This window comes from Alosa pseudoharengus, unplaced genomic scaffold, assembly GCF_046254945.1.
Source record: "Alosa pseudoharengus isolate Yale_2024_CS ecotype anadromous, Long Island Sound unplaced genomic scaffold, YU_APseudo_1.1 YU_APseudo_1.1_scf_23, whole genome shotgun sequence".
NCBI lineage: Eukaryota > Metazoa > Chordata > Actinopteri > Clupeiformes > Clupeidae > Alosa > Alosa pseudoharengus.
This window is the reverse complement of record NW_027468685.1, coordinates 19,378,802-19,406,370: the sequence shown is the minus strand read 5'-3', so window position 1 is coordinate 19,406,370 and position 27,569 is coordinate 19,378,802. Positions and strand designations below refer to the sequence as shown.

General features: G+C 43.5%; 1 protein-coding gene across 6 annotated transcripts in view; it reads left to right on the top strand.

Moving 5' to 3' along the window:
• The window catches only part of setdb1a (SET domain bifurcated histone lysine methyltransferase 1a), a 53,209-nt gene that overhangs the window by 2,175 nt on the left and 23,465 nt on the right, over window positions 1–27,569 (top strand). For 2 of the 6 annotated variants that reach the window (XM_076301920.1, XM_076301925.1), the window contains exons 2-7: window positions 15,583–15,721; window positions 17,225–17,391; window positions 21,005–21,192; window positions 25,797–25,843; window positions 25,938–26,961; window positions 27,281–27,460. In XM_076301920.1, coding sequence (XP_076158035.1) covers window positions 15,617–15,721; window positions 17,225–17,391; window positions 21,005–21,192; window positions 25,797–25,843; window positions 25,938–26,961; window positions 27,281–27,460 — 1,711 coding nt within the window. In that variant the 5' untranslated portion in view covers window positions 15,583–15,616. Of the gene's footprint in view, window positions 1–15,582; window positions 15,722–15,990; window positions 16,480–17,224; window positions 17,392–21,004; window positions 21,193–25,796; window positions 25,844–25,937; window positions 26,962–27,280; window positions 27,461–27,569 lie in introns of those variants that run through there. The other 4 variants (XM_076301921.1, XM_076301922.1, XM_076301923.1 and 1 more) reach the window with 4 other exon arrangements.

Here is a 27,569-nt window from a genome sequence, read left to right as displayed (position 1 = left end):
GAAGCAGCGTTCATGAATGACTAATGATAGCTTAATAGCTATCCAAGATCTGGGCCACTTAGAGCCACCTTTACTGAGCCAAACTTTTTTGAGCACATGGCAGACAACGTGAGGAATGTGAGAAAAGTGTTGTTGTATAGTGTAATGGATTACAATCTAGAATCTTTTGTAAATCTCTTTAAAAAAAGAGATAATTTTACTGTATTCATGAAGATTGTTAATGCCCAGGAGCCAAATGCCAGAATTTTGGTAAACCTGGTTTTGTTAGTTAAAGTTTTTTTCTTTGCTGTTTCTTGTTGCCAAGGGGTTACTCAATAAGAATAGGGAGAGTTCCCAGTGAAGCTTGGGCAGTTCCCAATATTATAGCCAGGCAGCTACAGCGCTAAACTCTGGGGGCATGAACATGCAGGCTCAGGAACATGCCCCCAGAGTGTAGCGCTGTAGCTGCCAGGCTGCCTTCGCTGCTGCCTGTAGCAATGAGCTAGGTAATGTTTTGCCTGATTTATGGAAGGAATCCTATATCATAACGGTACCCAAAAAAGAAAGCAGTGTATGAATGACCGGTGGCCCTCACCTCGGTCGCCATGAAAGTGTGTGAAAAAATAGTTTTAAATAATTTAAAGCCACATGTGGAGAAATATCTTGATCCCTGCCAGTTTGCATACCAGAAAGGAAGGGGGGCAGAAGATGCTATTGTTTTTAAACTGGACCGTATTTATACACACCTGGGCGTTGCATCAACATTTTATATTATGATTTTAGTTCAGCTTTAAACACTATTCAACCATATCATGGTTGAAAAACTCATAAACATGAAGGCACCAGGTTTTTTTTTAGTTTATTTTTATTTTTATTTAGTTTATTTATTTATTTTTGAGAACAGAATCCAATCTGTCAAGTTGAACCCGAGCATAAAGTCAGGAAAAATCACTACAAATACAGGTTCTCCCCAAGGCACAGTTCTATCACCATTCTTATTTACTATTTACACAGCCCACAGCCCTCGAGTTTCCAAGTAGTGAAATTGGCAGACGACACCACTCTAGGTCTAATTGAACAGGACAATGACAGCCACTATAGAAATGAGATAAAAGCCTTTGTTGAGTGTGAGTCACTTTCTGGAGCTCAATGTCAAGAAAACAAAAGAGTTAAAGGAATTATCCGGAGTAAAATGCACTTTAGATCAATTTACGGATGATTGGGAGTACACACGTTGAGTTGACATCAAAATCATGTCATTCGGATGTGTTTTGGGAAAGTTCGATTTTACCGTTTTTAGTCAAAACTCGTTAGCGGGGAAGTGAGAAGGGCATATTATTTCGCCGCTACAAAACGCTATTTTTATACCTCTTCTACAGTTCCAAACAACATTACACTTACGTGGCAGTGAGTAGATGGTCCCTAAAGCCAAACCGAAGTATCCCGAGGTCTTTATGTGGTCTGATAGAGAGTCCAGAATGAATTTCATCAAGCCAGTACCTTTCCGGAAATGTTGCCATCTTTGCTGCCATCTTTGCTGCCATCTTTAGGGGAAAGTCCGTAGGAGTCGATTGCCAAGTAACACGCTCTGGAAATTCACAATTTCGTCGCCGTTTAAAAAAAAAAAAAACATAGTTTTCATGTTTTGTTTTTTTTAAACGGCGACAAAATTGTGAATTTCGGCAATCGACTCCTACGGACTTACCCCTAAAGATGGCAGCAAAGAAACAGTATCTGCGCTTGGGTCCAATTTCTGACGTTCAAACCTGACAGTACAATCTGACCAGTTATGGACCCAGCAGATCCCACCCAGCTCAAGCTAGTCCTGGACAGACATGGGGCTATGCTGGGAAAACACTAGGCCCAACTTGAGTCCATTTCTAGGCAGATGGAGTCTGTTGCAACGACTGTCACAGGGGCAGCTGCGCAGACACAGCAAATTCAGCTCTCCTTGGCGCATGGACCCCAACCTGCTGCTCCGCCAGCTAGAGAACCACGCCTGCCACCTCCGGAGACTTACTCCGGGGATCCTGGATCCTGCCAGTCCTTTTTGACCCAATGTGGACTGGTCTTCGCCCTTCAACCCTCTACGTTCCCAACAGACCGTGCCAAGGTAGCCTACATTATCACCCTACTATCTGGTAAAGCCTGTGACTGGGGAACAACTATTTGGAGTAACAATGCGGCCATTCAAGATGATTTCTCTCTGTTTTCATCCGAGATGAAGAAGGTTTTTGACTGTTCTAAGCAAGGCAGAGAGGCAGCTCGGGAGGTTCTACAGCTCCGTCAGAGGTCCCAGTCAGTTTCAGATTATGCTATTCAGTTCCGTACCCTGGCTTCAGCGTCTGGGTGGAACCAAGAGGCATTTTTCGATGTCTTTTTCAATGGCCTGTCTGAGGAGATCAAGGACGAGCTGATTCCCCACGACTTACCTCAAACATTTGATGGTCTGGTGGACATGGCAATTCGTGTTGATGCCCGGCTAAGTCAACGACGCCGCATGAGGGCTTATCTCGTTTTTCCACGTCAAGAGTCCCAGGCCTTTCTGCTGACTCCGGGTGTCAATCCAGATCCTCCAGACACCGCTGAGCCAATGCAAGTTGACCGCACTCGTTTGACCCCGGCAGAGAGGAAGCACCGGTTGCTGGCCAAAGCATATCTCTACTGTGGCCAGGTGGGTCACTTTGTTGATGCCTGTCCAGTAAAAGAGAACGCTCGTCAGAAGTAAGGGGAGTCCTGGCGAGCGGTGTTCCTGTAAAGACCTCCCCACCACTTCATCAAACTCTCCTGCCAGCAACCATCTTCTGGAGGGGCCATCGAGAAGCCCTTTCTCATCTGGACAGACCACAGGAACCTGGAGTACATGAAGACAGCTAAACGTCTTAACGCTCGTCAGGCTAGGTAGTCCCTGTTTTTTAACCGTTTTGACTTTACCCTGTCCTTCCTTCCAGGTTCTAAGAACATCAAGCCAGATGCCCTCTCCCGGCAGTTCAGTGACCCTGGGGTACCTATGGCTGCTGAAACTATTCTGCCCACTAGGTGTTTGGTGGGGGCAGTCTCCTGGGGGATTGAGAGGAAGGTCTCGAAGGCACTGCAGAAGGAGCCTGGTCCGGTTGACTGCCCTGCTAACTGTCTGTTTGTTCCCAGATCTGTTCGTTCTCAGGTCTTGCAGTGGAGTCACTCCTCTGGTTTGGTGTGTCATTCTGGTGTCAGGAGGACGATGGCCTGTCTCTGCCAACGCTTCTGGTGGCCCAGAATGGTGGATGATGTTCGTGCGTTCATTGGGGCCTGTTCAACCTGCGCACGTAACAAGACCTCCAATCAACCATCCGCAGGACTCCTGCAGCCGCTCCATATTCCCAACCGACCATGGTCACACATTGCCCTGGATTGTGTGACTGGACTTCCCCCCTCTGATGGTAACACCACTGTCCTCACTATAGTTGACAGGTTTTCCAAGTCTGTGCATTTTGTGCCCCTGTCTAAACTTCCCTCTGCCAGGGAGACAGCTGTTCTGGTGGTCAATCATGTTTTCAGGATACATGGTCTGCCTTGTGATGTTGTGTCAGATCGGGGTCCCCAGTTTGTCTCCACCTTTTGGAGGGAGTTCTGTAAGAACATTGGAGCCACCGCTAGCCTTTCATCTGGGTTCCACCCACAAACCAATGGCCAGACAGAGCGTGCCAACCAGGACTTGGAGCGGGTCCTGAGGTGTCTGTCCTCCCGGAATCCGACCTCCCGGAGTCGGCATCTGGCTTGGGCTGAGTATGCCCACATCTCCTTGCCTGTTGCCTCCACTGGGTTGTCTCCTTTTCAGTGTTCCCTGGGTTACCAACCTCCTCTGTTTTCTTCCCAGGTAGCAGAAGCCTCTGTCCCTTCTGTCCAGGCCTTCATCCGGCGTTGTAAGTCCACCTGGACACGAGCTCGTGCTGCCTTGCTGCACTCAGGGTCCCAAATGAACCGGTTGGCTGATCGACGGAGAGTCAAGGCACCCCGCTACCGGATAGGGCAGAGAGTGTGGTTTTCAACCAGAGACCTGCCTCTGAAGGTGGACTCCCAGAAGTTGGCTCCTAGATTCATCGGGCCCTACCTGATCGAGCGGGTTCTGGGTTCTTCAGCGGTCCGGCTTCAGTTACCCCTGTCCCTCCGAGGGGTACATCCTACATTCCACGTCTCGCGGGTCAAGCCGGTCCGTCACAGCCCTCTCTCTCCACCTGTGGCGGCCCCCCCTCCCCCCCGTCTCATCGATGGGGCTCCTGCCTTCACTGTCCGGAGACTGTTGGACGTCCGGCGCCGGGGGCGGGGTCTCCAGTTCTTTGTCGACTGGGAGGGATACGGACCAAAGGAACGCCTACTCGTCAGTTGCTGGATAAGACTCTTATTCAGGAGTTCCGTCGCCGCCACCCCAACCATCCTGCTCTGACGCCAAGAGGCGTACGTTGAAGGGGGGGTACTGTCAGTACTCTGCCCTAGGACTCTGTTTATTTGTAGCCCTCTGCTGGTCTGCTTCTGTCACAGCATGTTTTTGTTTTGGCCCACCATGTGCCTTTTTGCCACGCCCCTACTTCCTGTCTTTGTTCTCTTTCCCGCCAATTTTTTACTCACCTGTTTCTTATTTGCTTGTATTACCTGCCCTATTTATACCCTGCCCTACTGGTGCCTCATTGTCAGATTGTCTCTTGCTGTGCGTGGGGCATCTTTGCTCTCTGACTGTTGCCAAACCAAGGAACATCCTGTTTTGTGAGTTTTCCTGATTTGTTTGCATATCTTTGACACAGACTCTGTTTGGATTTTGCCTGTCTGGTTTTTTTTTGTTCTCTTTTGACGATTTGGATTTTTGACGTTGCCTAACTTCTGATGGTGGTACAATTTCTGACGTTCAAACCTGACATAAATGGTCTACTGAATAAGCATTAAGTCGAACCTTGAAATGAAAAACAGTCATTGATAATCAAAAAAATTTAACCGCTAATGAAGTTTACTTTTGCACATCAAAACTCGTTTATCGCCAGTAACTCCGTGATAAAATTACATAGAAGGAAGATATTTGGCTGATAGAGCATGTTAACCTCCTTCTATGTTTTTACCAAAGGACGTCTGTCTATCATAATTACACTCGGAGAAAACTGGATTGTTTAATTCGTCCCGTGTTTCAATCGTCCCGGCTCTCCCCTACAGCCTAACCAAAGTCCAGCAACCATCAAAGCAATAGGGAGGAGATGTCATCAGCTGGGGCCCCTGACGAGATCTGCCTACGGATGGCTATACACTATATTTTATACTCCTCAGCCCTCGAGAAGTACGTTGTTTGGATTTTGCCTGTCTGGATTTTTGACGTTGCCTAACTTCTGATGGTGGCCGAAGACATACTCACTGTGTTCAAAGTCGATCTTAATAACCCTCTACATCTCGACCAACTGATGGTTGTTATGGGAAACTAGTTAGCTGTCGTCTAGCGGAAAGTTGTAGTCCATAAAGTGCTCTCACACAAAGTTTAACCGCATCAAACTTCTACCCGCTCAATTGTAGCATTCTTTACACGAAAATTTATATTAAAAATTCACAGACAACATATGTTCACATTCATGGCAAAATTCAAACAGGACCAGAAAATAATAATTTTCTCACATTCACTTGCATTAACGATTTTTCAATCTAGAGGTCCAGCGGGGATAGCGGAAAGCAGACATCCCAAGTCTCCCGGAAGTTCCGGGAGTCTCCCGTATATTGATAGCGGCTCCCTGACGTCCGCAAATTAGATAAAATCTCCCGGAATCTAGAGTGAGCGATCAAGAGCGAGCATTCGAGAGCGCGTGTGCATCTGAGTGTAGCACGCACACGACGGGAGAGAGAGAGAGGGGTGGTGCGTGTGTGCCTGAGCGCATCCAAGAGAGAGAGAGCATCCTGATTGGCCTGTTTCGCTAAATCAACCAATCAGTTTTCAGTGTAGGCGGGCTTTAATTGATCTCTTTTCTCCCGAACTTAATTAATCAGTTCAGTGTATGAATAAGAGCATCATAGCAGAGTCAGTGCCTCAAAAAAAACGAAAATGTAGGCTACCCTTGTCTCATAAGAGTAAAAAATAATGATAGGCCTAGTCTTGCACGCTGCCCTGTTTGTAACAGTGACTTTAGCATTGCCCATGCCAGGTGAAATGATTGCAAAAGACATGTTGAGGTGAGTTGAAGTGCCAATTAATGTGCATATTATTCAGGCCTATAGCCTAGATGGCTAGTTGCCAAGGCTACATGAAAACACCAAACTACCAAAATCTAAATATTTTATATCTATAGGCCTTCCTTATTTGGTGTAGGCCGACTGACTAGGCTAAAGTTTTTTTTTTTTTTTTTTTTTTGGGGGGGGGGTCGTGATACCTCCCTGAAATGACTTTTTGCAGGTTGGGATGTCTGGGAAAGGGCGGGACTTACCAGCTCTATTCCGGAGAGGTCCGTCCACCCAACTTCCTCCGGGCGTCGAATGTCTATGGGAAATACCATGGCGTTTCGAAATATCATACCTGTCAAACATCTGTAGGTGGCGAAGTAGAAAAAAATGGTGGGCCGATTGGCCTACACACTTCTGCCATCTAGTTTCCACTGGATTTTTAGATTTTCGGTGCCGTTAAAGTAGAAATATATCAGATATATAAGAAGCACTAAGCTAACGCACGCTTCGGACGCCGCAACTCCCAGAGTCAAGGTTGCATAGCAACGGCAATGTTTCATAGTTTGTCTTCACCGAAATGGAGTTCGTGGCACCAGAGCCTGTCTACGGAGGTGGCACTAACCCTGCGTGAAATTGTTTGATAGGTTGTTAATACATTCTGAAAATGTTCTGATCAAGGTCATGCAAAATAAAGCTATCGACTCAATACAACTCTGCCTCTGATTAGACACTAGTCCTCGTGCTGGTTAGCACAACCCTCGTGGCTTAAGGGTTAAGGGTTATGTACTGGATTTATAATATATAAAAAATACTACTAGATTTATACCATATATATATTACTATCTATGAGCCACAATCTGCAAGCAATCGAATATCTCAACAATATCTCAATAACAGCCAACAAACTCTCACGCTCATGTTAAAAAGAGGCTGAACCTTGCAAACGATTTACTTTTATAGACCACTGAAATCACGCGTGAATCACACGTGAAAATTACCATCACGTTAGGTTGTGACTGGTTGTGAGCGAGATCTAACACCCTCCTCCGCCCGCGTACATCGGAACTAGCTCCCGGTTAGCATTAATAATCGTTTACTACTTTAATGGCACCGACAATCAAAAAATCTAGTGGAAACTAGATGGCAGAAGTATGTAGGCCAATCGGCCCACCAGCTTTTTCTACTTTGCCACCTACAGAGTTTGTCAGGTATGATATTTCGAAACGTCATGTTATTTCCCATAGACATTTGACGACCGTAAGTTGGGTGGACACGGATGTTTCGGAGGCGGGACTTATTCTGGAGAGGTCTATTGGTATAAAACCATCTTCTCATTATGCATAAAACTATATGCAAACCTATGTAATGCATAGGTAAATAATGGTTTTCTGGTTCTTTCCAGTTTGGGTAAATAGGGCCTTCTTATCTGATTCTCTTCCTAGCTGGACAGGCCCTAAATCATAAGACACAGTGGCCTCCCACTCCCTGTCCTGTCCAGTCCTCACCAGCTGGATAACACCCCCCATCCCCGGACCATGTAAGGAGGAGATGCTCTCATCCTGGTACCCCCAGTACTCACCCCACTCACCCCACTCCTCTGACAATTGGTCTGACAATGACCTCACACTGCACAGCAAATGCAGTGACTTATGACACTCATGACTACATTCCTCTAAAACATGAAAACCCATACACTAGTATAAACCCTTATGAAACCCATGATTACATCCCCTTAAATCATGGTCTAAGATCAAATCAATAACTAATGTATCTAACAAATCTGTACCTAAGCAAATTAAAGTTAAAAATGAAATCTTACAAGAACCATTTGCGATGGCCCAAGCCTTCAATAAGCATTTCTTATCAGTCTCTTCTTTAGTGCCCGAATCATTTATGTGTGGTAATTTACAACCTAATAACTTACGGTCTACTAACAGCATATTTTCCTTTAGAACTATAATGCCTGTGGAAGTACAGAATGTGTGTTTTTGTTGTTGTTGTTGTTTGTTTTGAGTTTCTTATTGTGTTGATTAGTGATGTGCCCAATGAAGCGAGGCTTCGGAGCTTGTGTCGAGCAGAAAGGGGCGTGCCAGATGAAGCCCCGGTTCGAGGCTTGTGTCGTTTCCATAAAAATCACGTGACTGATGACAAACGAGGCCTCGGTTTGTGAGTGTGACGTCTGAAGCTTCGTTTGGGACACACACCCACGTGACTGCTTCGGAATCTGATTCAAAGGCTTTGAATTGCGCGGACCAGGGCACCCGTTCTAGTGTCGGAATGAGTTGTGTTGTATTGCAAGAGTCAGGCGAAATTTGTGGGTAGCCCTGTTTTATATAGGATGTTTTCTCTGTTTGTGAATTTACGTTCTTTTCTTTCCGGAAAATGTCCATAATCCATAATATCATGCACATAGAAATAAAGAAGAAATAAGCCTAGCCTAGCCTAAAGCTTTGCCATTTAGAACAATGACATTAAAACGTGTCTGCGTTGCAATCTCGTCTCAACTTCAATCATGTAATTTAAAAGCAATACAGGTTAATCATTTCTATGTAGGCCTAACAATAATGGCTGACATAATATTTTCCTTTTATTGAAAGTTTGATTCATGAAACGTCAAACTATGTCAGGCCATGTAGGGTTTGGTTTAATAGGCGCCTGGTCGTTTCCTTTTCACTCTCGTCCATAGCGTGTTAATAATAGGTTGATAATACTTCGTCCTGGTTCAGAAGCTAAGTAGTGTCTACTGCGGTCGTTAAGTGGATGGGAGACCGGTTGGATCATTGACTGGGATAACACATGATTTCACGCCTCCGCGGAAACACCAATCTTCACGTGATAACGAGTGACGGGATTATGTTGCCTAATCTTATTGAATTGAGACAAACAGAAATGCAAATTTCTTGCAACACTTTTAATGTAATGAATGAGCAAATTTCGAAGCTTTGGCATTAGGGTGACCAGATGAGATTGCCTGAAATTCGGGACGCTTTTTTTTTCGGGGGGGATAGGCTTACAGCGAATTTTCAAACTGGTACCAAAACACATTTTTATTCAAACATCAAGTCTGCCTCAAAATACAACATAGAAATATGAACTCAAAATGTCATTGTGGGAAAAAAACAAACAATGACTGCGTAGTGCAAATCAGACCTTTCAGAATAAGGATAATAGCCTAACGCTAATAACAAGCCTTGCCAAAATTATGGGTCATTAAGTAAGAATACAAAACTAGATGTACCGCATAGCGGTACAAAATATGACCGCCGCTCAGTCCTGCACATCCATTCCGCGAAAATAAATCATACTCCATCCCCCACTCTTGAAACTTTTGTGTATGCTTGTTTGGAATGTGTGTTTGCACACATTCCGCACACAAAGTAGCCTACTGGCGCTGCAAAGGTGAATAGATTTGTTTCTGGGCCAAAAAATCTGTAACATTGTTATAAAACCTTTAAAATCTCTAAACAATCACAAGTAGGGCAGTTCATCACAGTCCATCCATTGTCAGACACCAAACAGGACGAGGACCACAAAAGAGTCACGTTCGAAAGTTTATTTAAGGGTTGGGGGTTATGGGGGTTTCAGGGGTTCCGGGGGGGTACGGGAGTTCCAGGAGTTCCGGGGGTTTCAAGAGTCTGCGTGTGTGTGTTCCCCCAGTAGCCGAACAGCGATGGCAGGAGCTGGATGATCCGGGAAGTCCTGGGGGAAACACACACACACAACAGCAATTGAAACGAAGCAGCAGTACAGTCAAGGACTAGGTAGGGATGGGTCGCTCGACACACGTCTCGAGCTTGCGAAACACTAGTGCTTCGAAACACCGCTTCGGAGCCTATCTTGAAATGAGGTTGTCACGTGACCTATTGAAACGAAGCTTCGTTACCTCACTGATACGTCATGCAGGTCTCAAAACACAGCACAGACTCACCCAAATAGGTAAACTGTTAATGCATTAAATAATTATATACATAATGTCTAACATAAGTCTGTGTATCCCCCATCTTCATGCTCTGGCCAGTATATATCAGGCTCTTACGGGCACATCTGTTCCACATGAATGTAACTTTAGCCAGTATGCTAGGCTATATGTAGCCTACATTAGTAGCCTCAGAGAATGTCTAATAGGAAGAGAATTGGCACTGTCTGTTTACTTCCGGTTTTTGGACTGGTTGCAGTTCCTCCTCAGATTCCACTTGAGGGCGCTCGCAGGCGAGTGCAGAATGCATGGAGGTCTATGGAGCTTTACCCCTCAATATCCACTTTTCTCTGGATATAATTTTTTGAGTAGTAATTTGAATGTTGCATTCGCTAGGAGAGGCAAAGAAAATACACACTGTTGATTGTTATATTTTTTGAAGTCACGTAAGTCTTCTAAAAAGCCTTTCAAATATGTAAATGACATCATTCATTAGCACAATGCTAGCGTGATATGGGCAACAACGACCCAACCTGTAAGAAATGAAAAGGTCATAAGTACTCGTTCATTCAACTTTAGATCTAAAATCTATATTGAACTTGCATAAACTACAATAAAATCTACGATTCTTCCACGACAAGCAGGTGACGGGCTCTGGTAGCCTAAACAACGTCAAGAATAGTGCCTATGAAGGAGCTTTTAGCTCGGTTGACTGCACGCTCGACTCCCGATCCGGGATGATAGCCTACTGTTCGCGGGTTCAAGTCCGACGGGTGCAGGCAGATACTAAAGTTCATATTTTTAAACGTACATTTTCCAAAGCTGGTGATGTCTTCCGTAAAAAGAGCCGATTAAGCGCCAGCACAGCAGAATAAATCATATTCTGAAATAAAAACATTTGTATTCGAGTATTCGTGCATTTCTGCAAATTCATGCATGTCTGTAATGTTGGTGTAGGGATTTTTATTGACCACCAGATGGCGTTGTGGAGTAGTGTGTCAAAAGCTTCGAAGCATCAAACCAGTTTGGCTGTAGAAGCGCCACTGTTTCAAAAGCCTCGCTTGGCACATCCCTAGGACTAGGCGGTATTCGTAGAAGAGAGACGGAAGGCAGGTCAGGATTACCGGGGCTGGAGAACACAGAAGTAGTCGAACGGGTCCGGGATCACAGGCAAAGAGTCAGAGGCGTTTTCCAAAACAGGCAGGTAACTGGTGCTGGTTGCAGACGATCTGACAAGTGTGGACTGAAAAGCAAGGCTTTATATACAGGGCATGATGAGTGGTGAATGCAGTGCAGCTGGTAGGTTAACGAGGGTGGGGCAGAGCAGAGCAGGAACAGGTGGAGGTCATCAGACTTCAATCAGCGTGTGTTACCAGGCAGAGAGAGAGCTCATGACACCATTGCAACTGGACTGATGAAAGGTACACCTGTAGGCTACATTGTATTTGGGAAAAGCAGAAGATAGCAGCATAATGTATTTACTTATTATTAAACAAAACAATCCCTGTCAGTTCCATGCAGTTTTCAACAGCTATCAGAGAGGTCATGTCATGGATTTTTGTGAATGTTTCTTCTTCTACATATGCATAAGTTTAGTCATCTAGTTCAAATGATATTCAGCTTTATTGTCAATGCACAAATTAAATACCAGTAGTCTAAAACAAAATGCCGTTTTACCCAGTGGTGCAAATAACTGACATGTCCAAAAGGGCCTTCATGAAATGCGTTGCGAGACTGTTCATACACATTTTAACGTGCAAAGTTGAAGAGCTACTGTCCGTTATTGTTTGTGCAAATAATATGCTGATTCATGTTCCCTTGCATTTTGCAGAGGTCCATGGTTAAGCTCAATCTTTTGACGCAATCTTTTGATTTTCACCCAGCCTAGTCCATGGTAGGCGCCCGATAGAAATATTGTTTAATTTTGCGATTGAGATATCCACACACTGGCACCCCCCCTGCGACGTGTTCGCCCCCCGGTTTTAGAGCTATTCTAAATGCAAAAATGCATAGAGGGAGTTATGACAAAACCGTGACTGTTAACAAACTATAAGCTATATAAGGTAGGCCCTATGCTAGGCCTATTACACAACTCAAATTGTCACTAGGCTATGCTGGCGACCCAAATAAAATCTCCTTTGGAACCAATGGCTTACACCTTACAGTATCAAGCTGCCACCTCTTGGCGAAAAGTTAATAGTTTTGCATATCAGTAGTAATACATTTCACGTAGCTGTGAATCACGGAAAGGGCGAATGAAGTGGACACTTCTAAATGGAACCCAACCCACTGTACAGTAGCTCAAGGTCTGTGGCTAAAGCAGCCATAATGAAAGCGTTATCATTGTTTGGATACTTCACACACACGTGTTTTTTAATCGCATAGACTACAACTACCAAGCTGGAATCAAAGCACATCGACTCCCCACTCACACCCTAAACACGCACTTCGAACAAACAAAAACCGCTTCAGTCTCACGGAATAGCCATAGGCAAAACTGTATCTGACCGGTGTAACGTTGGTACTAAATCATCCATCGCAAAGAATGATTTTTGTAGCACGTGCAACAAATATGTGTAGGTACAGCCCTGCCCTGAATACATCTCAACGTGCGCTCTAAAACATCTGGTTTAAATGGAGATGTAGATCATCACGGGTGCGTTAATAAATCTACATTGCGGCGAGTTGACACAAATTATTCACTTTGACGAATTTATGTAGTTTCAGTTACTTTACTTTGAGCCATGCTCTTCCTTACTTGAATCACCTTGGAAAATAGAGGATTGAAGTAGCCTATATGGGTGTTTGGGAATAAACGTTGACTCAGATGCTTTTTGAGACCTTGAGCAGAAATGTCCCAGCCCGGTGTTTAGAATGCATCATAGACAGGTTATCTTTCAGGTAACCTATATATTTTCCATTAAAAAAACATCACGTAGCGAACGTGTTGTGGCTAACTCGCTTAGCTCCTGTTAGTAGCCTAGGTTATGGTCATAAGCAAATGAGATGACAGTCGAAAGATACATAGTGCTGTTATCGATTTGCTTGGTAGCCTATAAACGCATTTATGGTTTTCTACAAATACATCAATAATCAAATTGGCCTCCATCACTCAACCATGCTAAAGGTAACATTATTTTACCTACGTTCTGCTATTGATAGGATTAACGTAGCCTACCTGCAGTAAAAAACAAGCATGTCCAATAAACATTCTCAGATTTATTTCTGCTTCAAGAGGAAATGGGAATTACATGTCATGCAGAAATCATCCTACCCTTAGACGTTCTCTGCGGTAAACTACTGTAGCCTACAGTCTTGTCCTTGTAGGAAGCGTAGTGTCTTTCCAACCCACTTTAGATTAACTTCCAACAAAATTACGTCTCACTGCAACGATGCGCCATCTAGTGGACAAACGACTACTTATCGCCAATACTGGAAATGCAGCCATGATGATTATGAATATTTATTTTGGCTTTCTTTTAATCCTACTGAATTTGTAAATATGTATCGGCCGTTCTAATACCGATAGTATGTGGGTGCCTGTGTGTGTGTTTGCATGTGTATATGTGTGCACCACCATCTACAGGTCAATGAGTGTACAGTCACTAAATGTACACATAACTTAATTTTTTAGACCCCCCCGATTAAAGCAGAATGATATTGCATTTTCATTTTTTACCGGGAGGGTGCAAATCACAAATGAGTGATTATGGGCTAGGTTGATGTGGGCCCTTGAGACCAACATACCATACAAATTTCTTCATCCTCGGTGCCACGGTTCAGGTAGTTATTTAGGAAAAACTGCATTTTTTGGGTTTCGGGGGGCCCAGCGAGGAGGGGGAGTGGCCCCCGGGGACCAAACGAAAATGTTCCGTAAAAGTCTAGTGGGGCTACATACCCACCAAATTTCATGTGCCCCGGTGTTTCGGTGCCCCGGGTATCGTTGACCAAAATTTCAGGAAGTAGATGACGAAAAAGAAAAAAAAAAAAACTTTGACAATCCCTATATGACCGCTTCGCTAGCTTCGCTAGCGGCGGTCATAATAATTGTTAGATTAAGTAGATTATGTTAAAACGACATGGACATTAGGCCGAACTCCCGACGTATTTTTTTGCACACACGCTGGCTCTGCCTGCTGCGCTGCCTGCACAGTGTCCTCGGCTTCGCGAAATCAGTGCATATTCGCGCCTAATTATAGAACGTCAAAAAGAAACAAAGTAGCCGGGCTGCATCCAGACACTTAGCTGCCGTCGGGGGCTGCATGCAGTCGACTCAGACTCTCTACGGACAGTTTTTAATGTTTATCAGAAAATAACTACTCAGTATTCTGATTGAGTATAATTTTCGGGACAATTAGGGCAGGATTCGGGATTCGGGACAACTGCTTGGATATCGGGACTGTGTCTGGTCACCCTATTTGGCATTGTGTTGAACCAGAGCCCTTCTAAGGAGAGCATCCCCACTCTCTACTAATCCCATACAAACCGAATTTGGCTGCAGTTCACCAGAGTTCACCTAGATGGCGATCGCGGGTGAGTCCAAAATACATGGGGTCCTTTGGAGCTACATGGCTACATTTGTTGTTTTCACCTATTTAACAACTGAAACCCTCAGATTTTATTTAATTTTTCGCAAAATTGATATGGATTTTCAATCAAAAGTGAAATAATCCGGGAGTCATGTCCTTTTGTTTTCTTACAGGTTGGGTCGTTGTTGCCCATAACACGCTAGCATTGATGCTATGCTATGATCATGCTAATGAATGACGTCATTGGCACGTTTGAAAGGCTTTTTAGAACAATTAAGTGACTTTAAAAAATATAATACTCAACCAAGTGTATTGTCTTTGCCTCCCTTTTCGAATACAATATTCAAATTACTTGAAAAAAAATTATATCCTGAGAAAAGTGGATTTTGAGGGGTACAGCTCCATAGACCTCCATTCATTTTGGACTCGCCCGTGAGCGCCCCTAGATGCAGTACCACACTGGAAGAGTTCCGAGAGTGAAGGTTCTCCCCTTATTAGACATTCTCTGGTTGAACGTTGTAGGCATTCTTTTCACTAGTCCGTGGCTGCGATAATTTATGCAAACCACCAGATGTCGCTGTTTTCCTTGTCTTCCATGTTTCGAAGCTTCGTAGCGATCGAGGCTTCATTTACCCATCACTAGTGTTGATTGTATGTTGTTTCTGTTATGTATTGTGTCGAAAACGAGATGATACATCTCAAGGGGCTATCCAAATAAAAGAATTTCAAAAAATCCACCATAGTACTTAGGCCTTTTCTTGTAGCCTACTGGAAATGTACCATACGGGACAGAGAGGAACAGGGGGCTCGTACCAACATTTCTGTATCACCCCATGAACTTTATCCCCAACTTACTATGAATGCTACCGCATAGACTAAACTTAGGCCTACTCTCTCTCTAAATGGCAATGATGTGTCCTCTTTAGTTGATACTGGAGTTGGAAAGAAGGATAGTTGTATAAATGACTTAACTCCCTCTCTGTCGACTTCAAGGCAACGCTGCAGAGGGTTAGCATGTGATGTGAGCATGCGCGTGTGGCCACTTCCGTTGACCTGGGAAGGGATTGGGCATGATCATAGCGCGCATAACTTCACAGTTCATCGAACACACTTCTATCTTCCTTCTTTTGGGGTAAGACATACTGAACTTCTAGCCTTTTGCGAAGTGTTGCCTGTGTTTTTGATAACGTTATCCAAGTGGCGTTCACTGAACGGGTCAGGCTATAGTTAACCTTTCCACATGTGAATTCATGCATGTTAAACGTTATTTGGGATTATTTAATGTAGACTCATTAAATGCCATCACGGGATTTTCAGAACGCATTTATCCGAATAACGTTAACGTTAACGGTTCAGTTATTCAATTCAATGATCGTTCGTGTAGCAGCCTAACGTCTGCTTTTATGCTCAATCAAGAGACACCTTGCCAGGTCTGGTACTGTTGTTTATATATAAACTTTGTTTGTATATAAACAGTAATATAAACGCTAACGCGTTTACTTTTTACTCAATCATTTAATTCACAGGAAGAATCACGGCGTGATTAGACGTCCGCGACCCAACAAGTTACAGCATTATGAAGTCATGTTTACTAGGGCTGCACGATTTGGGGAAATATTGTTGCGAATTTTCTGAGATGTTGCGATTTGATTTGCGATATGATTGCGAAATTATATTTCATTCAATTTCATTTGGATTTGGTAACAGACAGACCTTTTACCCACTTCTGCATTTTGTGGCCAGTTCTGGCCATTGACTGGTAGGGGAACTTCCTGTGGCAGATGTAAGATGTGAACTGACAAGACAGTAAAAGAAAGACCCGACTGTCTAGGACAACGTTTCCCATCGTTTCCCATAGGGTTGCCTGAAATTCAAATGGGGTCGGCTGAGGTACTGGGTATAAGTATATAAGTATATATACTCTTTTGATCCCGTGAGGAATGTAATTACATAAAAACTATATACTAATAACCCTAAGATATCTAAGTTAATGAACTGATCCTTCATTACAATATAGATAAGTAAAAATAAAGTTAGACAGCCCATATGAATGTTTGATTGACGGCATAATGTTTGATCAATGTTCAAAACAAAGTAGCAAAACAACCAGGCGTGCAAGGACATTTAGGGAAAGTATCGTTTTTGTCTGGATGTTGTAGAAGATATGATTTTCTCTTGCAACATGTGAGTGATTGGGGTCGCCAACGTTTTGTGACATCAAAATAGGGTCACCTGCCAAAAAAGGTTGGGAACCCCTGGTCTAGGAGCTGACAGTTTTCATAAAATGTCACCACGTTGCTCTGACAGATGATTATATTATATCTAGGGTTGCAAAGGGGTGGAACATTCCATGAATCCAGGAAAGTTCAGCTGTGGAATTTTGGTAATAGTCCAGTTGGAAACCCTCATGGAATTAACGTTAAAGGAAATTATGAGAATTAATGTGAATTTATTGGAATTGACTGGAAATTTGGGGTAGGGCTGAACCTAACGATTATTTTGGTAGTCGACAATGTTTTCCCTGCTTCCTATGGTCGCGGCTTCAATTCTGGGTTCTAGTGCATGTTTTACCTCACCTGCTCAAGTCACTCTACACCCAACAAATGTGTTAAAAATCCATTAATTGTTTACACAGATTATCCTCTTTAGAATGGATGAGCTTCAGCGGTGTGTGGAAGCAGCAGTGCTGGAGAACAGCGAAGTAAAACAGCGGAAAGACCACAATGCACAGACAGCCAAATGGATCACTCAGAGGGAGAAAACACTTCATCGTTCCCGCTTTCTTTATGAAAGTGTGCATGGGTGAGTATAGTCTCTGTTGCATTCTCATCCTTAATGTTGCATCCTCATCCTTAATGTCTTCACATAGGATTCAAGGCTTCAAGGATCCCCCGCCCCCCATGAATATAAATAAATAGCAAAACAAATTAAAGATGTGTAAAACAGTGAATAACAGCAGTGTTTAGGGTACTGAAAGTCCATAAGTGCAGGGTGTCAGGAGCAGCCTATGGTCAGATCATTGAATTCAGTGCTGGAGACGCATCTCATTCACTTTACATGGGCTTACGTCATCCATTGTTCAACTTTTGCTGCACCAACGGACAGGATCGGGACAACCCACCGGCATGCAGTAATGTAACGCAAGCGTATGAATCTAGGGATACCACACCATGATGCAGGAGGAGATAATGCTCTCCACTCCGCACCAGTACAAGGATGTGAGAATGGTAGGACACAGACCAGTCTGCTTCAACTTCCTCAAGAAGTGGAGCCTGGTGGGCTTTATTTACAAGGCGTGTTGTAGCTCCATTCCAGATCATTTGAGATGTGCATCAGCAGAGTATACTGTAGGTGGCTCAGGACACATCCTTGTGGGGCGCCGGTGTTGAGGATGATGACGTGGATCCTGACAGATTGTTGGTCTGTTTGTTATGATGATTATAGAGTCCAGAAAGATTTGTCTGACATAATAGTCCCTCTTTAGTCCCCAACGAAAGTTTACACTCGTTATCATTTAACAATAGAACCTACGTATGTTGTTCTTAGACTGGAGTTGTCCTTTATTCTAAAAAAGATAGAGTAGCAGGGGGACGTTACACGATCTTGTGTGTTTGCAGCAATCTGTTGGAGATATTTTAGTAATACTTTTCAGAGACACTTGGTGGAATTCCCCAGTGATTATCAAGGCTGTCTCTGGATCATAGACTGTATAAAATAGCTCTGGATACAAGATTTCTATGTTGCTGATCGTCTTGTGTAGTTTTTCGGTGTTTTTTCATGATTCAAAGGATGCATTCATGGTTTCATGAGTTTTAATATTACTGCATTTATTGTAAGCGTCTCAAGGTTATTACATATCATGAGCAGACCAGACCAACTGCCAGAGGGGTGGGGTGCGGGAAAGTACTGTAGATACCAGGAGAAGACATCCTCTCATTAGATGGTCAAGGGAGAGGTGATGTCATCAGCTGGTGGAGACAAGTACCAGGTGGACACTGTCTGCTATGAAGTAAACAAGATAAGAAAGCCCTTCTTACTACCAACTGGAAAGAACCAGAAAAACCCAAGGCTACACAGTTCTGCATATATTTTTATGCATGATAGGAAGATGGTTTCCACCAATATAATTGATCCTGCTCGACGCTGATTGGCTAACAATTGTTTTTTTGTTGGGGAATGCTTTATTTGTAACACACTTTACATTTGCAAGAAACCTCAAAGTGCTACATTAAAACTAAATAAAACAATACAAAAATACCATAACCATAAACGGCAGTAGCCATCAAAGTAAAAAAGGTCAATATAAAAGCAGATGTCAAAATGCTCTACTAAAAGTTTTTAGTCCCCTTTTAAAACTGTCTGTAGACTGTGGGGCCCTCAGGGTGTCTGGGAGGGCATTCCAGAGGCGAGAGACTGCGGGGCAGAAGGCTCCCATCACCCATTGTCCTTAATTTGGCCCTGGGGCCTGTGGAGGCGGGTTAGTGGGCTGAGTAGCTCTTTGAAGTAGGGGGGAGCATTTCCACGGATGCACTGGTGAGTGAGAAGGGAGACCTTGTACCGGTAATCTATTCTAGCGGTGACAGGAAGCCAGTGCAGTGAGTGAAGGATAAGGGGTGATGTGTTCATATTTCCACACTCTTACCAGGATCCTTGCAGCAGAGTTCTGGATGTATTGCAGCCTTTGAAGGCCTTTGCTAGGGATCCCGATGAGAAGTGTGTTGCAATAGTCCAGTCTGCAGGAGACAAAGGCCGCAGCAGCTCTTAACTCCCTTGGCAACAGCTGTAAACTCCCTGAAATTATTCAACCATTTGTGTGGCTTTCTGATCATATTCTGTGCTGCAAACTAAAAAACATCAACAGCAGAATCTTGTAGACCAAGTAACCTACATATGTCCCGTAAACACAATTATAGGTGTTCACGTATTTCATCTAAATTCTGGCTAAACAACGACTATCACAGACAGCAGCAAAAATGACTTATGAAATACACTTGCAAAGGGGTGCCAGTGTGGTCAAAATTACTCCCAAGACAACTGGTGTGAGATTCTCAATACCGGGAGGCTGTTACCCACAGCAAATGTCAAGTAACAATCCCACACATCTCTAGGTGAAGCCAGTTATTATACCCTTAGAACACATCCACGGAAAATCACAAGATGCCACATTACCAGTGATCATCTAACCAGCTGGTATTTAACAGAAATAATGATGTTTACAAGAACCTCAACCTAAGCCATGCCCCATGGGGTCACCATCAGATACCTTACATTCCTACAGAGGGGGTTTCAGAGGACACAGGGGTAGTGCTGGGCGGTATACCGGTTCACGCCGTATACCGGTGTATATTTTTGTTATGATATGAATTTTTAATATACCGCCATACCGGTGTATTTGATTACACAACGCTTGGAATGCTGCGACGCGCGACAGTGTTTCAGACGGGACTTTTTTCACACGCACGCATGGTGCGAATGCGAGGCATTGTAAAGAATATATATTGTTATTTAAGTATAACAGGGAATAAGTTATAAGCTGTAGATGTTGACCACAGTCAGGTGGACAGCAAACAAAGTGATTTGATGGTAGGGGCTGAGCGAGACAGGCTCATGCTGAAAAGTCCATTTTCCCTTCCCCTTTGTGTGACATTGTAAAAATGTTTCCATACAGCCTAGACTTGTTCTTTAACCAGTTATATGTGAAACATTATAATAGCCTAATTCCAGCGATTTTTTTCACATATAACTCTATTTCTTGTGGTCACCGAGTACTGTCGGAATGAAAAAGAAAAAGAATCTATCTGTTCTACCTAGCTTTGAGTAACAATTTTATCATCAAAATTCTATAGCTGATGTTTTTAGTAAGGTCCCACCATTTAAGGGTTTTAGAATATCTTACTAGCAGAGATTTTAAAAGTTTCTATAACACACAATGCTCTGGTCATTAAATAGCCTTAGTTGCTGAAATGGCCTTAAATTAAACAAAAACAAACAAACAAACCTAGCTCGAGTTGCTGCAGCTAGAGCTGCAAGATGGCTACAGTGCTGTGCTACACCCTGGGTGCATGTTCATTAGCCTCCATCGAGTTTTTGCTTTCCAGGTTGTGGAAATAGATGGTTTGAAACTGTAAAACGATTGTGGATTATGTGAGTAATGTGACTGTAGATTTCATACGCAGTCTGGCAACTTGGCGTGGAACGTCAGACAAACAAACAAAACTGGATCTGTGTAAAACGGCTAGCCTACTCATAAAATAGTTTGAGTCATTTAAATTGCACGAGTTTCCTTGAAAATATGGGAGAGAAAATGTGAGTGCTGGCTGGTAGACTATATGAGAAATGGTGTCTCCCATATCAGTTTGTTTCGATAACAATTTATAACAATGAATATAGCAGCTCATTTGTGTTCTACTTACAGGTCTGTGCTGGAGTGTGAGGCGGTGTGGAAGGGCTTCTACAAAAAGATGGCTATTGAGTACCGAGACACAGATTCTGAGAATGAAGATTCAGGCCATAGGGGACAGACCCCTGTCATACAGATAGCGGATGCTGATATGGGTGATTGTGATGAGGAGAATCATGACGATGAAAACTTCATGGATTGTGGTAAAATATTTTTTTTGTTTCACAGTCATTTTTAATACTTTTGTAGAATTCAAGGGTTAATCTTCACATTCAATAGTCTTTAAAATAACAGGCAATGTGCAGTCTGGTGTGTCCTGCATTCAACTGAATAGATTGGAAAAGCAAAGCCAAAGACTATCTTGCCCACTAATTCAACGAGATGTATTTAGTGCTGTGCGACATCGTGATTTCTTATACTCTGTCATCTATTTTGTTGTGTCACAATTCACACTATTTACTGCTGAGAGTTGTTTAAATGAATCCTGCCGAATTGTATGAGTATCATTTCTCCAACCAAGATAAAGTTCTGATGTATTGATGGCAGGCCAGACAGTTTGGTTTTTTTAATAGGCTACACACGCTCTCCGACTGGGAGTTTTTGTAGTGTTGGAGATGCAGAGCATATCGGCAAGCTGTCGGTCGGTGCGTAAAGTTTGCCTTGCACTAAAGCAGTTCCTGCGCAACTTCATTCGTTTTCCTGGACACAAACCCACAAGGATCATTAAAGTGTAGTTTCACCAACTGGCAGGTCAGCATCACAGCATTCCAAATGTGCACCGAAATGTGTCCAATAGGCTACCCATGCCTTCCGACATTCACCCTTCCGATGATGGAGAGCAAAAGTTTAACTTGGCCCACAGCTGCAGGACCCGCGTTAAAATAGAAAATTACATTTGGGATTCTCAAAGAATTCTATGGCCCACTCAATCTGTGACAACTAGGCTAGTTTAAGAAAGCATCATTCAAAGCAGTCAATACAATACGTGATGTCCAGTGAATTATTTAATTGTTCTTTTGACATTAAATAGGCTATCTTAAACATACACATTTACACGGTCAGTTAGGCTATTCTCTGCCAAGCAAGGTCTCGGACGCAGGCGCTTAAGTATTGCTCTTTTTTTGTTATTACAGTTCTCTCCTCCTCGTACTGTGCTCAATTCCTTTCGCCGGTTTCACTCATGGTTTCGACTCTCAATAGATGATGCCTTTATAAGTTTGCCGTGAACGCGCACAACTCTAGGTTATCTAACACAGGGTTGATTGAAGTAACTGGTAACCGGTGTTTTGGAACCGACAGCTCGGGTTTAGTCGCCACAGGTTCAGACAAGGTGAGGTGTGAAACACCAATGATCATAGAATGGTTTTTGGGGGTAAGCCAATCAAAAACCACCCCAGCCAAAGGTGTGAGGTTAACTCAATTATCATATACATAGGACGAAAGGCTATCTGTGTAGAAGCCAGATTAATTTGCATTGAGACCCGCATATAATGACTTGAGTTGGTAACTTTTAGTAGTTCACGCAGACAGGACGAAGTAGTTGACCCAGACAGGACGAAGGAGAGAGAACTCCAGAGAATATGCCGAGGGCAGGCATAGGTTGAACCTTTGTGAACTTTTGTGAACCTTTCTACCATTTTACACTGGAATAAACCACTTTGCTGTATCAGTCCGAAGAAGAGAAAACCTTTTCTATTTTTTCTTACAGAGTTTTTATTTAAACTAGATGTACCGCAGAGCGGTACAAAATATGACCGCCGCCCAGTCCAGCACATGTTTTCCACAAAAATAAGTCACGCTGAAAGGCATATATAATTCTAACTGTCTCACTGAATTGCATTATGCACACTCAATTCTCACTGGTATCTGCTAGACAACAAGTACCAAAACATGATTAGTTCATAGATTTCACATGTAAAATACATTTTATACAACCCCACCCCCATCTTGCCTGTTCATAATTGAGAAATTCTTGAATTGTGTGCATGTGTGCGTGTAGTGTACATGTTTATGTTTATGTGTGCGTGCATGTGCATGTGCTTGTGTGTTTGCCTGTTTATGTGCCTGTGTGTGTGCATGTGCATGCATATATATGTCTATATATGAAGTAACTGGTAACCGGTGTTTTGGAACCGACAGCTCGGGTTTAGTCGCCACAGGTTCAGACAACCCAGAGGTTAAGTTTTATCTCAGTGTTTGTTAAACCTCCTTTCTGGAATACCCCTCAGGTGAGGTGTGAAACACCAATGATCATAGAATGGTTTTTGGGGGTAAGCCAATCAAAAACCACCCCAGCCAAAGGTGTGAGGTTAACTCAATTATCATATACATAGGACGAAAGGCTATCTGTGTAGAAGCCAGATTAATTTGCATTGAGACCCGCATATAATGACTTGAGTTGGTAACTTTTAGTAGTTCACGCAGACAGGACGAAGTAGTTGACCCAGACAGGACGAAGGAGAGAGAACTCCAGAGAATATGCCGAGGGCAGGCATAGGTTGAACCTTTGTGAACTTTTGTGAACCTTTCTACCATTTTACACTGGAATAAACCACTTTGCTGTATCAGTCCGAAGAAGAGAAAACCTTTTCTATTTTTTCTTACAGAGTTTTTATTTAAACTAGATGTACCGCAGAGCGGTACAAAATATGACCGCCGCCCAGTCCAGCACATGTTTTCCACAAAAATAAGTCACGCTGAAAGGCATATATAATTCTAACTGTCTCACTGAATTGCATTATGCACACTCAATTCTCACTGGTATCTGCTGGACAACAAGTACCAAAACATGATTAGTTCATAGATTTCACATGTAAAATACATTTTATACAACCCCACCCCCATCTTGCCTGTTCATAATTGAGAAATTCTTGAATTGTGTGCATGTGTGCGTGTAGTGTACATGTTTATGTTTATGTGTGGGTGGGTGTGCGTGCATGTGCATGTGCTTGTGTGTTTGCCTGTTTATGTGCCTGTGTGTGTGCATGTGCATGCATATATATGTCTACTGTGTGAGTATGTGTCATACGTAGGATTACTGTAAATGTATGTGTGTGCGTGTGTATCTGTTTATGTACATGTGTGCATATGGAATGGGTTTACATGACCCCTGGAGGCAAACATACGCAAAAAATTGTTCATCCTAGGCCCTACGGTTCTCAAGATATTCACAGAAAACTGTGTCTGCCCTACCCTCCTTTCGGGGGGTCCAGTCCAGCAGGGGAGCTACAGATCAAAACGAAAAACGATGGTTCCATGCTATCCATGTGGGGTTACATACCCACCAAGTTTCGTGTTCCCCGGTCTTTCAGTGTCCCGGGAATCCTTGTTGGTGTACGGTCACTAAATGTACACATAAATTATTTTATTGTAAGGCCCCCCATGAACGAAAGTCCACGAAACTTGGCATGCATTCGGAGGGTGTCATAATGATCCTACACTTTGAATTTCGTGCAGTTTTGACCATGTCAGCCAGAGATATTGTGATGAAAACACCTAATGTTTTGCTTTTTAATTTTTAACTAGGTGGCACTATACATGAAATAAGTGGTAATGGGATAGATTGACATGCCCCCTTAAGACCAACATACAAAAAAAAGGTGGACCTCCTAGGCCCTACGGTTCTCGAGAAATTCACAGAAAACTGTCTCCGGCCACCTACAGGCCAGTTGGTGTATAGTAACATAAATGAATTTATTGTGTGGCCCCCCATGAACGGAATTCCACGAAACTTGGCGTGCATTCAGAGGGTGTCATAATGATCCTACACTTCCAATTTCGTGCAGTTTTGACTATGTTAGGTCACAGATACCTGCGATTACAACACCTAATTTTTACTTTTTTGTGTTTAACTAGGTGGCGCTATACATGAAATGAGTGGTTATGGAATGGGTTGACATGGCCCTTTGAGATCAACATACAAAAAAAAAATGGTCCTCCTAAACCCTACGGTTCTCGAGATATTCACAGAAAACTGTGTCTGCCCTACCCTCCTTTCAGGGGGTCCAGTCCAGCGGGGGGGCTACAGATCAAAACGAAAAACGATGGTTCCATGCTATCCATGTGGGGTTACATGCCCACCAAGTTTCGTGTACCCCGGTCTTACAGTGTCCCGGGAATCCTTGACGGAAATTTGGACATGCGAAAAAGAAAAAAGAAAAAAAAATCTGACTAAACCTATATGACCGCCGCTTCGCTGCGCGGCAGTCATAATAAGTGCCATTAGCCATTATTATTGTAGCCACCTGCAATTAGTTTTTGTCCTAACGTGTAGATTTCCTGTATTGCGTGTGCATAAACTACCTATTTATGATATATAGTCAGTGTGTTGTGAAGTGAAGTGTTAAATTGTAGCCCTTTCTCATTTTCTCATCTCTCTTCATTGGCTTCCTGTAGCTGTTAGATCCTAGATAATCTAGCAGCTAGATAAATCCTCCACTAGCCTATAGGACCGCCAATGCGCCATCCTATTTAAAAACTATGATTCAAGTCTATCGACCACTTCAGGCCTGTGATGAGAGGCTGTGGTCTCTGCCTGTCCTATCCTATGTTTTTAGGAACAGTGAGAGGGAGAGGGAAAAGGCAAATGTAGAAATTGCATGGATAAAGACAGATGGCAAGAGGACAAAAATATTAATAGCTGAAAACCGATATGGAGAGAGAAAAAGAGGAGAAGCTGGTGCCCTCTGAGTTAACACACTCTTTCCATCTGGGCAAAGGTGTACTCGCCGATCCTTGCGCCACATTCTAGTCAATGAATGGAAAGCACTATCACTCATCCGTGGTTACCTGTTCTCTTTGCATTCAGATGAACCTGACACAAGTCCAGCTGCTGTGAAAATGGAACAGAGCATGGTAAGTAAACATTTAACTGCATACATACTCACACATTTAACCAGGTTCTGTTTTTCAACGGCTAACAAACCACTGTCTCCATCCATAACTGTAGCTGGAAAATGGTGCAGAGGCAATGCTGGAGTCCTTCTGGTCTGTTAAGAATGAGCCACAGCTTAGCAAACAGTCTATGAACAGTGCCAACCTAACCCCAACACACACGTTGAAGGCCAGCGCACACCGAGTGCTAAGTCCGCAAGCCCCTGCCTCGGCTCAAAGCACCCCTGTGCCCTCAGCGGCCCCTGAGAGCCCCACCTCGCCTCTGCCAGCCTCCACTCATGGCAGCCCATCTGCCAAAACCAAAATGGAGGCTAATGCCAGCTTCATTACATCAAAGTTGAAAGACTTTGTCCGGTCCAGGTCAGATGGTCCTCAAAAGCCGAAGTCGAATGCTACCAATCATAGTCCCAGTAAGACCAGTAAATCTTCAACACCCAGCAGCAATCACATAACGCCGACATCCAGTCCTACCCCTGCGACAGAGAACTCTGCACCTAAAACATCTAGCAAAACTCGCTTCAAAAATACAGCCAGAAAACAGACGTCCATAAGAAGCTTCACCCAGGTAACCGCCAAGCCTAGCGTCACGAAACCCAACAAGTCTACCTCTGAAAATTCGGAATCTGGAATGTCCAGTGAAAAGCATGGACCAGGTGCTACAAAACAGCAGGTGCTTGCCTCAACCGCTGAAAAAGTTTCAAAGTCGAAATCTGATCCGAAAAATCTCACAGCCGGTAAAACGCCCAAAACTGTTAGCGCCACTACCGGATCCCAGTCAGCCTCCCCTGTTTCCACAAATCCAAAAGTGAACACTCCGAGTAACACTCTAGCTCCCAATGAAACCCGGAATTCCAGCATCAGCAGGACACACACATCCTCCCCCAACACCAGTGCAGCTGGAAAACCACCCAGCTCGACCAGGGAAGCTGCCAACACAGGCAACACAGCGTCCAAATCTCTGATGTCCAGCTCTTCTACAACCGCAAACCAACAACAGAACTCTCCTAATTCAACTCAACAGAGCAACCAGAAAAGATCAACCTACACACCAAAAACTGTTAGAGATGTTTGGGGAAGCGGTATGGCCTCTTTTTTCTTTTCTGAAGAATTCTGTGCCCTTTCTCCCAGTAGCCACCTGTTTGTACTATTCTGACGCATTTATGTCAGATATGAGTCAGCAAGTTATAGAATGCCTTTTGTTGTAGGCAGCATTTGAACTGATATGGCAACCTATACAAGTCATCAGACAGATTGCATTTTATATCCTGCTTATATGACATACTTTTGTTAATATTTAATATGCATGAATATGCAATTATGATGTTGCAGCTTCAGAATAACCTGGGACAAACAGGCTAGTATTAAGGTATTAACTTTATTAATGCATATCTTTTATAGACTGTGAAGATTCTTCGGAGGATGAAGCCACCAAGACGGTGTCAAAATCTCAGAAGTCCAACTCTCAGTCCACTGCACCTACCAAGCAACAGCAGCAGCAGCAGCCGCTGCAGAGCTCCGCTCCACAGACCAACCAACAGGGAAACCCACCAAAACCTGTCACCCTGACATGGGCAAGACGTAAGACCTCCCGTTGCCAGTCTGTAAAATTTCCAGCCCTCTGTCCCAGTATAGCGTTTTGCTGCTACAATATTTTAACATGCATCAGTTGCATAACATGATTACAATA